We start from the raw sequence: 12,432 nt of genomic DNA on the forward strand, positions 1-12,432 counted from the left end.
CCCACATCCACTGATACTGCCTTGTCCAAGCCACCATTATTTCTCTTATAGATTATTGCAGCAGCTTCGTAACTGATCTTCCTGTTTCCTGTCTTTGCCCATCTAGTTGATTCTCCAAATAGCAGCTAGACTAGAATAATCACCTAAAAATATTAAGTCAGATCACGCCACCCAGTGTTCAATACCTTCAAAGGGTTCCCATCTTAGAATAGAAACCAAATACCCTTCCTGATGGGCTAAAAGGCCTTATAGGATCTGTCCCTTCCTACACCGCTTGTCTCCCTGACCTCATCTCCCATTACTCTCTGTCTTGCACATTTTACTTCAGCCACATAGGCCTCCTCATTATTCTTCAGACACTCTAGATATGCTTCCTTCTCAGGGCCTTTGCACTATGTCCTTTGTCTGACATACTTTTCCCAAGGTGACTCAAGGGTTCACAACCTCATCCCCTTGGTCTTCGCTTAAATGTCATCTTCTCAGGAAGGCCTTCTCTAACCACCTTTTTTTTTTTTTTAATCATCATTTTATTGAGATATATTCACATACCACGCAGTCATACAAAACAAATTGTACTTTCGATTGTTTACAGTACCATTACATAGTTGTACATTCATCACCTAAGTCAATCCCTGACACCTTCATTAGCACACACACAAAAATAACAAGAATAATAATTAGAGTGAAAAAGAGCAATTGAAGTAAAAAAGAACACTGGGTACCTTTGTCTGTTTGTTTCCTTCCCCTACTTTTCTACACATCCATCCATAAACTAGACAAAGTGGAGTATGGTCCTTATGGCATTCCCAATCCCATTGTCACCCCTCATAAGCTACATTTTTATACAACTGTCTTCGAGATTCATGGGTTCTGGGGCTAACCACCCTTTTTTAAAATTGCAACTTCCACGTCTTAATCAGCATTCTCTGGTCTTCCTTGCTTTATCATTCTCCATATCAATTATCACTATATGACATTATATATTTACTAAATTTATTATCTGTCTCCCTCCATGGAATGTGCCATGAGTGAAGGGATCTTTGTTGTACTCCTTGCTGTATCCTCAGTGGCTATTTTAATAGTCGCAGACATATAGTAGGTGTCCAAAAAATATTCATTTAATGAATGAATGAGTAAACACATTTTCTCCTAGTGGTTATATGTCGTTGTTGAAAAATAGGCTTGAAATCAGACAAATTGGAAATCAGACAGTGTCCCTGTCACTTGGTCATTGTGTGGAATTGTGTGGCCCTTGGAAAGCCAACCAAGTCTCAGTTCTCTCTTCTCGCAGGGTTGTTGTAAGCATTAGAGGATGAATTTTATTGGCTGGAACAATGGGCATTCAACAAAGAGTTGTTGTTGATGTAATTTTGTAATCAAGGTGGGCGTGTGACTGCTGGAGTGTTAGAGCCTGGGAAAGAGCAACACCCAACCATAGCCACCTTGCTGTCGTTGGAGGAAACTTTTAACGTACACACTTGTGTATTCCAAATACTTTTTTTGGGCATATTAAATTCTGAGGGTGTTTTAAGGATTAAACTTGTGTACTTACCAGGGATGAAGCATCATGGGAACTAAAAAGGCAAATACAGTTCTCCTGTCATTTATCAGAGGATAAAACGCTCCTTTTATGGAATCTGTATAAACCTTGATCGCACATATAAAGCCCCTTTATGGAATTTATTTTCAGATGCTTTTTGCAAAAAGGATGAATATTGTATTATCTCACTGATAAGAAATAATTAGAATCAGCAAACTCATAGAGTCAGAATTTAGAATGTAGGTTACTAGGGGATGAGGTGGGTAGGGAATAAGGAGTTAAGGCTTAAAAGGTGGAGAGTTTCTATTTGGGACAATGGAAAAGTTTTAGTAATGGATTATGGTGATGGGAGTACAACATTGTGAACATAATTAACAGCATTTAATTATATATTGGAATGGGGTTAAAAGCGGAAATCTTACATTGGATATATGTTACTATTTTTTTTTTTCTTCAAAACCCATGGAACTGCACGACACAAACAATGAACCCTAAGTTAAACCATGAACTATAGTCAGTAGCACAATTATAAAAATGTGCTTTCATCAACTATAACAAATGTACCACATCAATACAGACGTTAATAATAGAGTGGTATATGGAAATTATGTATTTTATGCATGACTATTTGGTAAACCCCCAACTTCTCTAACTTAAAAAATAATAAAAAATAAAAATTAAAAAAAAAATTGCAAATAAGCTTCTTGTTTTCTGAATGTGTGCACTTCAGATTTGGAGTCCCTAACATTCATACATAATAAACACCCAGCCAAAGTAACTTTTTGTTTTAAATAAAGATCTCAGCGGTTACAGCCACAATCCAGGGGTATTGCCACCATCTTTTGTTTGGACTTCCTTGTTAATATACAGGTAATAACATCCTTAACGGTAGTGTGCAATGTCAGGGAAAGAGCCAAATCAATGGGGGAAAGAAATGGTTATTTTCAAGCTAACATGCTGTTATTTGGAATAAGAGGCAATTTTCCTGACATAATTATGTTGAAGAGCACTCCTCTTCTCCCACTTTTCTGGAGCAGGATTTTTTTTATTTATCACTTTCAGATTTTGAAAAGTTCAGTTCCTTCATGGTTAATAATGAAAAGACACCACCCACATGTCTTCTGCTTTTGTGATTCATTAAAGCCAGAGCTCTCTGAGCCCCTTTCAAACTCTGTCCCTTTCTCACCCACGCCCAGTGAGTTTTGTGGGTGCCAATGGAGTCAGCTTCTGCTGACTCATGGAAGGTCACAACACAGCATCTTCATTTTGAAACTCTAGACGCTTGGTCTCAGCTATACATCCAAAGAGCAAAATAACATAAATCATGGTTTACCCTTTTCCATAATGGTTCTTATTTAGGAAGAATAATGGTCCATCCTGCATGACTGCATATTTTATATTCATATTCAGAGTTAGATAAGAAACAACTAATATTAACTACTCTTCTAGCCTGAGAAACACCATTTGCAAATGAAGCATTTGCCACAAACATTATTCTTGGGCCTTGTTAACATGACTGTGAGAAAGTTCTATGACATTTTGGATAATTCTGTTTGGGGGGGCTGTCCTGAGCACTGTAAGATGTTAGGATCTTCACCTCAACCTACTATTTGTTAGTAGCAGCCCCTCAGGTGTGACAATCAAAAATACCTGCAGACATTGTCAAATGTCTCCTGGGAAGCAGAATCACCCCCAGTTGAGAACCACTGCCCTAAGTCTACTCTAGAGGTTGCCAGCAGACAGTTCCTTAGTAGTGGATGGATGGGCTTCCCGGTCTTTCTGCCTGAGGGTGTTTTCTGGTCATGGGATTGTGGTACAACTTGCAGCTAAACAGCTGGTCAGAAGTGCCATGAGGTTAACACCTCCAGGAGTACCGCCAGCCGAGGAGAGAATAGGTGTTAATACCCCAGCTTCCTCGCCCCTCAGTAGAGACCACTGAGCTGTGTTCTCTGGTATCAGGGTCCCTAGAAGGATTGAGTCGGCCCCACAGTGGCAATCCATTCAGTGATGCAGGCTTTATTGTGCTTCTTTCCTTCCCTCTCCCAACTCCTTCTCCTTCCCTCACCTGGCTTTTTGGCATCACTTCCACCTAATGCACTTGTACTCAAATACCCATCTCACAGTCCACTTTAGGGGCAACCCAAACCAAGACAGTGATTTTCAGAGTTTGATATTGCAGCCTTAGGAGTTAGACAGACCTGGGTTTAATTTACTGAGCATGACCCTGGGCATAGCGCTCGATACAAGTAAGTCCTCAGCAAATGTTGGTTATTAATATTATTACAAATTCCATAGTCTAATGGCATTTGAATGTGATAGGTAGAGAGTTGCAAAAGTTGAGCAAAATCATAATATTAACGATGGTGGGATTCCCTACTTCTATCTCCCTTTCCCAAAAGATAAAGAATACACCAGAATAATCCCAGTACATTTATTTCCACAGGTTCTTTCAAGAGCACAACTCAGAATAAAAGTATACCTTCACACTTAAAAGCAAAATTACATAGCAAGTAAAAGCTGCTCCCTTACCCCTTTCACAAAAGAGAAACTTGAGCAAGGAATTTTCTGTAGTCTGACAGCTTTACAATTATTCATGCCTCCTCTTCATTACATGCCCATCACCCCTCTCATTTTCTCCAACTTCCCTAACTGAAATTTGTCTTCACAACTTGTGTATCTATGTGTGCATAAACAAAAGGCTCATTTTATCTACCTGATAAAGGAGCCAAGACAATGATTTGGAGAAAAAAAAGTCACTCAACAAGATAAAGAAGCCAAACCAAGGAGGCTTCACAGTTCAGGCTAGCTTTCTCTTCAAAAGCCTTACATTATAAATATGTCACTTTGGGTTCCTGAAATTTGAAATCATGTAGGTTTATGGTCTTGTGTTCACTCCTGTACTGAACTGCATGCAGCCCAGTTTCAGGTCTGGAAGGGGTGAGGCACAGTGGAAATGAAAAAGTGGGAATGTGTGCATCCCCTTCCCCTCTCAGGGGTGAGTGCCTGCCCCAGAGAAGAGACTAGGGGTCCAAGATCTCGGGACATGCAGTTCACTTCAGCCTGAGCTGCTGGACTGGGGAGAGGGAAAAAATTCACAAGTTTGTGCTGGAGACCTGACTCTTCAGCCACGTAGCTTCTCCCACCACCATCACTAGGTATTAGGAACTATCAGCGTCCAAAATTGATCCCTGGCCCCAGGGATCCCCACTTCGAGCCCCTTCTAAGGTAGTTAGCTTATGCTCCAATATAACCTCTTGCCACTTTCATGGTTCCACTGCCCTTCTTGGCGTCTGGGAGGGCAGTAGCTGTGATGGTCCCTAGAGACAGCTTCTGAATAGCTCTAGAAGTCACATGCTCAGGTGTAATGCGAAGACCCTGTAATCAAAACCATAGCTGGGTCTGACAAACATACCCGCTGTTCTCAGCTTCAAAGTCCTGCCAATATAAGGCCTTTGGCACCCTCGCCCCAGTGTGTCATTCCCTCAGAGCCCACAAGTGCCTTGCTAGGTAGAACATCATGGCTGTCACACCACATGGCCTGCTTTAAGACAGAGGGTGCTGAATCATGTGATGGGCTCTAGGAAGTGCTTGTGGGAGGGGCTGGGACCCTGTGGGACCACGTTAGGCAGAAGCCTTTGCAGCTCTCCGGGCCTGATGCTCCTGTTTTGCTTTCTCCCTCTGCTCCTGTTCTCTCTGGATCAACTGTACCCGCTCCAGGTTCCACTGCTGCAGTTTCTGCTCGTAGTTGGTGATGTCCTCTGCTTCACAGGTGGGGAGCTTCTCCTTGACAAGCTGTGTGGTCAGAGTCAAAAGGCTTCCTGACTCAACTTTGCCCAGAGCCTGTAGCTTAGAATGTAAGGCCTGTTGGATATAAAGCAAAACAAGAAGTGGGGAGATGGGGGGTGGAATAGGGAGCGGTCAGACGGGAGACAAATACAAAGAAGAAAAGAGAGCAGATTAAGCCATTTGCAAAATACCACACATTTTGCTTGCAGCAAAAGGCACTTTGTTGGGAACCTGCCATGCTGCCTTTCATCCAGGCAGTTAGCTTTTGCCGTTTTTTTTTCAGCACAGCAATTTTGCTAAGTGCACAATGTGTGATTTCTCCTCCTTCCCTCACAAATAATAAATGGAACTCCATATGATTTTGACTCCTTGTGCCAATTTTTTTTTCTTTTTTTTAAACCACAAAGACAGCACCAGTATAACAAATTAATATTTCCACTCCAACCTACACCAAACTAAGCAGCGAACTCCAAGAACAAAGAATTCCAAGATGCAAACAGATTGTTAGAAGCATATGATAAACTGGAGCAAGTCCATCCATGTTTTTTCCTTTAGAAAACTGAGGTAAATGTTTGCCCTACTAGTGTTCCTTTCAAGAGACGGAAACCATTTCAAGGATTTCTTATTAATGGCATGCTAAACAGCTCCCATAAGTGCTTGCACCATTATTAGCTTTCACCTGCTGTGTGCCACTGCAGGTCAGCCTTTATGTACTGACGGCTGACAGCTTCATCTAAAATGGCAGCTTGGTTTGGTCGGTATTGTATTCCAAAAGAAGTAAAGTATTAAAAACATTAATCTACTTAAGGGCCTCAAATGTAGATTATCAGGTGGAGACATTTATGACCCCACCTGTATCTTATACCACAGATTCTCCAGGTACCACAAACAAATGCAACTAATTGGCATAAGTGATAAGGTCTGCTCCAAGAAGAGGACTGGAAGGTAGGCAGGGTCCATGGGCTTCAAGGAGTGGCCAGAGGCCTAGTGTGATGGGTCAGTCATATAAAAACAGGCCCCAAAGAAAGCGTATCAGGTCAATACAAATCAGGCCACAGGAAGAAATGGAAATGTAAAATGAGTTCTTTCTGACAACACTCTCCACATGATTTGAGGCCAAGAAGACAGGTTGGGACATTGGCATAAGGATCTGACTCGGAGTTAGCAATCTTTTTTCAAATATGAAGTCAATCACTTAGGGGCTAGTTTCTCTCAGCCTTGGTGTTGTGTAACATGGAAAGAGGACTATCTACCACCCAAAGATTTTGTGAGGATAAATGGAATGCAATGGTATCTAACACACAGCTAATATTTAATAAATATTTGTCTCTCTTTTTTATTTTCCAAAAAATGGATTTGTGGAAAAGCAAGGGCTGAGAATATAATGCAGGCACAGATTTCTATTCTGAGGCTATTTATATGGGAAACAAGTAAAAGAGGTTTTAAATTGTCAGGAGTGGTATGGCAATGGTGAGGCAGCCTTGGTCAGTGTGAATGTGGTGACTAATAATCTATGGTGCTAAGTAGCTTTTCTTTAAAAACCTTTCAAACTGACAGGCAAAGTTAAGAGGAAAGGATGCATGGGCAAATTCTCAACCGAGCTCTATTGCTGATTCTCTGTATATCTTGGGAATAATGATTAACTTCTCTTCCTCAGTTTAAATTATAAAATGAAGAAGTTGAGTAACAACCTCACCAAGGTACTGGGGGAGAGAGCTGCTAGAATTATACTAGAATCCCCCCTTACAACACGAGAAAATAGGTTTCTTAGAGCTGGTTCAATATAATTACTGAAAATATTTAAATGTGATGGACAACTTAGCAAAGTTTACAGTTCTCTGTCCCAAAATGATTAAAAGTTCAGTTGGCAGGAATGGGAAGGTTTCCTGTCATGTATAAAGACTCTCCATCCAGGCAGCATTTCTTTTGCTTTGCACTAAACAGACCAGAAACAAAGCAAGGGTGATGTCAAGGGTTTAAGCTTTAAACAAAGCATTTTGTGATCAGATGCATTTTGTGTACAGATGAAAGCTACCCAAGGCAGCTTGAATGCTCAGGGCTGCTCTGGAAAGAAAACAGCAGAACCTTGTTTGCATCTTCCATGCTGTACAAGAGAGTACTGGTGAACAACACAAAGCTGCCAAAGACAAGCAAGACAAGAAGCCTGCGTCACATCTCCATCATACTCAAATGTGGCTTTGTAATTTCTAACTGGGTTTCTGTATTATTAAGCACTTTTAGTGCAATATGGAGAAATGACCAGCTATTTTCCACCTGGGGTTGGAGTCAGGTGGGTGTTGCGAGCAGGCAAGCTATTATCCACCCATCAGGCCTTTCAACATCAGATGCACGTCAGGGATGAGTGGCTAATGACATGCTGCCTTAGTGAACAAAACTGTGGGCCATTAGCTCAAGTACAAAAAGGAGCATAAAAATTCCATTTGTTTCTTTTAACGCACTTCCTGTGTGAAGCAATAAAAATGTAATTTTTGATGTCTTTGTATGCGACAGTGGTGCACACAAAGACTGCTTGTCTATCACCACAGCAGAGAAGCATGTTTAATGCACAATTCTGCTATGACTCACCTTAAATTTTTCCAGGTATTGGGGAAGCTTAGCCTGTTCGATTTCTTCTATATCTAACTGCTCCAGCAGTTCTTCTGAACCCTGGTTGTCTTTACCTCCTTGGGGCTGTTCCTCTGAAGACCCATCAGCTGGAGAAATCAGAGACTGCAGCACTGTGTCCAGGACATTGAGCTGTGGGGCAGAAAGAGGGTCAGGGACTCATCATCTTATGGCCCTGAAAGCATATGGTGGAGAGGCTGGAAAAGGTGAAAGACAACACACACACACACACAACAAAAAACAAAAAACACAGGATCTAAGAAACCATGAGAAGATTTCTTTTGTAAAACTGTAGGAAATATAAATGGTTATATTATTTCACATTAGAAATACTCAATGAGAGGGTAAGGAAAACTCAACACAAAACAAATGGTACAAATAAGCAAGCTCAGAATTATCTGTATAAGTAAATCAGCACAATGGCATTTGATTTCACTTTTAATCAACTAGGCAGGAAGCCAAGAGTTATGCTTGATGGACACTAAAGTACCTCCTCTTCCATGTCTTTGCTCCAAAACCAGTTTGGAATTGGGACAAAAGGAAAGACCACCACAGACCACAACCAACGAAGGACCTTCTGAATGTGGCTAAAGCCCCTGAATAGAGGTGAGAGCCTCCCTCAGAGAAAGATCTTTAGGTCAGAATATCTATAAATTAGAGATCAGCATAATCCACATAAGCTGCTGGCAAAGAAGAGAGATGCATACATGGAATCCATTTTAATGAGGTGATTTCTGTGACTTAGATAGTAAGAAGATCACAAAACAGAGAGTTTCTCTTTGTTTTGACCCCTCTCCCCCACCATTTTCACTTTTGGACAGACCTCCTTGACCCACGGAGGGCCTCATCATCAGAGATAGGAAAGAAACAACATAAAGGCCTGCAAAAACACCCGCGTGGATACTGATTAATTCTGTCTATGTCACATTATAACTAAAATCCAGAAAATTCTCCAGCGCCTTTTAATACCACAAATATATTACACTCAAAACTGGCACATATCCAGTTCTTGCCAACATCTGAATCACATTTCTGTTAAGTCAGAACATAAAGAATACAAATCTGGCACAGACTGGAACATTTCCCTGTTGAAGGATTTATGTATAGTTTCATGTTTTCAATCACAAGCACTGATTACAGAAGGGTTAAAACATGAATACACATTCAGAAATCTATATATCCTTTGTGAGGAATGTCTGGCAAAGAACATAACTATCCATCAGTATGAGGCACGGGCTTAGGCACCAGACCTGCACATATCATGATTGGAATGAAAGCCAAGGGGTGAGTCCCAGTGATCAGAATGAAGACCAGACAAGTCATTGCCTCAAAGTGAACCTTTAGGCCCTGGTAAGGAAGCTGCCAGTGTCCTCCTCAGCCTCCCTCTGGCAATAGAAGCTGGTTGGGCAGAAGCAGGTGCTATGTTCCCTGTGGGGCGTAAGGCTTGCTATGTGGCTGTAAGGTGCTAAGTCTCCTAGAGTCTGAGCTATGTCTAGTAACTTCATACTGCCAAGAGCCCTGAGTGATTAAGAGGACTGAGCTTTGGGGCTAGTGGGAGCACAATTTCCTAGTCCAAGCTAAGTGAGTACCTTAGAAAAGAATATCTGATCCAAGATCGCCTCAGCATCAGAAATTCCACACAGAACAGTTTAATGGAAGGAAAATAAAACTGTGCCATCTCTAGTCCCCAGATTCATTTCTAGTGGGATATATAGTCTCCCAGGACTATGTGGGAGCACAGAAAGGCCAAAAAATATTTAAAATGATCTTGCCCCTCTTGAGCTTCCATTGAGTTGGTTTGGTTTTTTTTTTTGGTGGGGTGGTGGGGTGGGTGGGAGGCAGGGCAGTGGAGTGGGCCAAATTTTTTCGAATTCAGTTTGAATTTCAAAGGGGAGCAGTAGAGACAAGGAGCTATCAAATCAACATGAATCTTGTTTTCTATTGCTTTTTGTCAGTAACATTGAAAATATTGGTGGTTCTTCATTCCTTTTCAGGCTGGATAACTAAATATTCCATAGGAACATAGAAAATGGAAAGGGGGGTGGGAAGAGAATGGAAACACATTCAAAACTTGATTTATCATGAGGAAGAGGAAATTACTATATGCCACTGAATTAGAACATTACCGCTTCTTGACATAACTTCACGTCTTGTGGGGAGGCAGCCACTTTCTCCATCACTTGAAGGGCTCTGTCAAGATACCCTGGTTTCCACATCAGAGGCATGTTGTGGTATACAGCCCGCAGCCCTTGAAGCAATTCCACCTTCCCTATGGCCAAAGAGAACAGTGAAGAATGCTCAGCCATGTTTTCCCATTATGTCTGAGAATGAGGACTTGAAGGCACCAGTAAACATTTGTCTGGCAATTCTAGAAACACAGATAGATCATTTAAAATATATACCAAGAGACTCATCCCATTCAGTGACCTGGTGAAATTTCAGTTGGATAATGAAGAATGTGGTAAAATTCAAGGTATACATATTTTTAATATAAAATTGTGTGAACTTGTTTTGCTTCTTTTGCATTTGGGCTGGTGGAGATTATTATTGGGATGTACTGAATCATAGGTCTGAGGGAAACTTAGAGTAGTTGATATATCTGCCTCTAAGTAGGGCTACCCTTAAAAAACAAGTCAAACAACTGAAATACTATTTTTGTTTCAAGAATAAAATTTCCCCCAGAGAAACAAATTCCGTAACTTTTCTCCAGTGAAAATCTAGTATACTATGACAACTTGCCTTGCCAGGAAATGTTTAACATTTTTTGAAATGCTCCAAAAACACCCAATCTGTTGTCCTTATGATGCTTGAGTTCATCAGTTCTTAAACCATGAAGGCCTTATCAGCCTTTTGAACCTCAGGACATTACTGTATCTCTTGGCACCTCAAACTATCACAACTGGAGCTCCAGATGTGGCTGCCAGGAAGTGGGTCCTGAGCCTCTCTTCCTGGGTCCTCCAGTGGGGAGAGGGGGCTGCCCCTGTATTCCTGGGGAGCAGAAATCCTCTCCACGCTAATGATCAAGTAAGTCACCTTGAGCTGCCAGGTTTTAAATCCACCTTTACTTAATCTTTGCTGGGAAGGAGGATTTGGGAAAGCTATAGCAGCACATAAACAGACACAGCTTATCAGGTGACAGCTAATTTTAGACCTTTAAGGTGCTTGGGCTGGACGGCAGTCACACTCTGGGCAGCTGCTTCCATCAGGGTTGAGTGAGGCTGCAGCACCCATAACATAATGAGAGAAAAGAGCTTTTGATCTGAGGCTGCCAGTCACAAAGCACCAGAGCCTCTGCTCATAAACAACAACAAAGTACATTTTCTTAGCCCTGACAGCTTCTCGAACAAGCCATGCAGTCTTAGAGTTCTGAATGCTAATTTGAAAGCAAAGGAAAAAAACACATAAATCCATATGAACAGTAGATGGAAAAATAATTTTTCAAAAGAGTGGTGAGCTGCTAGCCTGTCTAATAAACTCTGAAATTCCTCTCTGAGTCAGTTAATATCAGAATCAGCATCCAAGAATGCCACAGTACATTTTGTTGGCAAAGATCAACTTCAAAAGCAGTTAAAGTGCTATAACTTTGATGATTTTCAGAAAGCAAAGGCAAGCAAGAGTAGTGCATGATCAAGAGCAGGTATTTTCTCTAATGCATATTTATTTGAGAAAGAAAGAGCAATGAAATAACATGCATTTAATAAATGTTTGTAAGTCAGGACACATTCACATTTAAGTTAAATGTTATTTGTCTCATATCTGCATAACCCAGGTCATGAGGCCAGTCCTCCAAAGGCTTCATGCCCCTTTCACCTGTCAGCTTGTCAATGCAATCAGGGCACTGAAGTAAAGTCATCACCCCACTGCACGGTACAATCACATTGTATCTAGGAGCTACTCAATGCTTTTCCCAAAAAAAGGGTCAGAACTTTCCTTTCTTTATTTCTTTCTCACTTTGATTACTTCTAAACCAAATCTAGGGCTACCAGAGTTGGTTCTCACCTTGCCTGGTCATAAGTTTTAAGAACCCTCTCAACTCTCTCATGTCATTACTGTAAGGCCATTAAGGTCTATTTTTAGGTTTAACAATGAAGGCTGTATTGGAATTTCACTAGTAAATTTAAATCAAGTTAGAATTTTATTATGAAGGGAAGAATGCTTCAATTCTATCCATGAAGAAAGACATTCATGGGGTTAATTAGCTTACCCAGAAGTGCAAAGCCATACAACTGGGAACTCAAACCCACAGTGTTCTCTTGTTTTAGGCCTGGGAGCAGTAGGGATGCACCAAAGTTCTTCTCCTCTTCCCACTGCAACAGAATATACCAGATCAGGGTCCACCAAGCAATGAATAGTTTATGCAAAAATGTGATTTTAAATGACACAGAGAAAAAGAACATGACACAGTGTTAAGTAAAAAAAGCAACAAATAACAAGGCTGTACATACATTAAAATCTCAAATTTGTAAATAAAAGATATTTAT

The 12,432-nt window shown here is 40.9% G+C and overlaps 1 protein-coding gene across 3 annotated transcripts in view; it reads right to left on the minus strand.

Moving 5' to 3' along the window:
• Positions 1-3,957: 3,957 nt before the first annotated feature.
• The window catches only part of MRPS27 (mitochondrial ribosomal protein S27), a 111,044-nt gene continuing 102,569 nt past the window's right edge, over positions 3,958-12,432 (minus strand). For all 3 annotated transcript variants that reach the window (XM_037800971.1, XM_037800972.1, XM_037800973.1), the window contains 4 exons: positions 12,156-12,258; positions 10,078-10,220; positions 7,913-8,083; positions 3,958-5,401 (listed from right to left, as the gene is read on the minus strand). In XM_037800971.1, the coding sequence (XP_037656899.1) occupies positions 5,162-5,401; positions 7,913-8,083; positions 10,078-10,220; positions 12,156-12,258 (657 nt within the window). In that variant the 3' untranslated portion in view covers positions 3,958-5,161. The remainder of the gene's footprint in view (positions 5,402-7,912; positions 8,084-10,077; positions 10,221-12,155; positions 12,259-12,432) is intronic.

This window comes from Choloepus didactylus, chromosome 13, assembly GCF_015220235.1.
Source record: "Choloepus didactylus isolate mChoDid1 chromosome 13, mChoDid1.pri, whole genome shotgun sequence".
Classification (NCBI taxonomy): domain Eukaryota; kingdom Metazoa; phylum Chordata; class Mammalia; order Pilosa; family Megalonychidae; genus Choloepus; species Choloepus didactylus.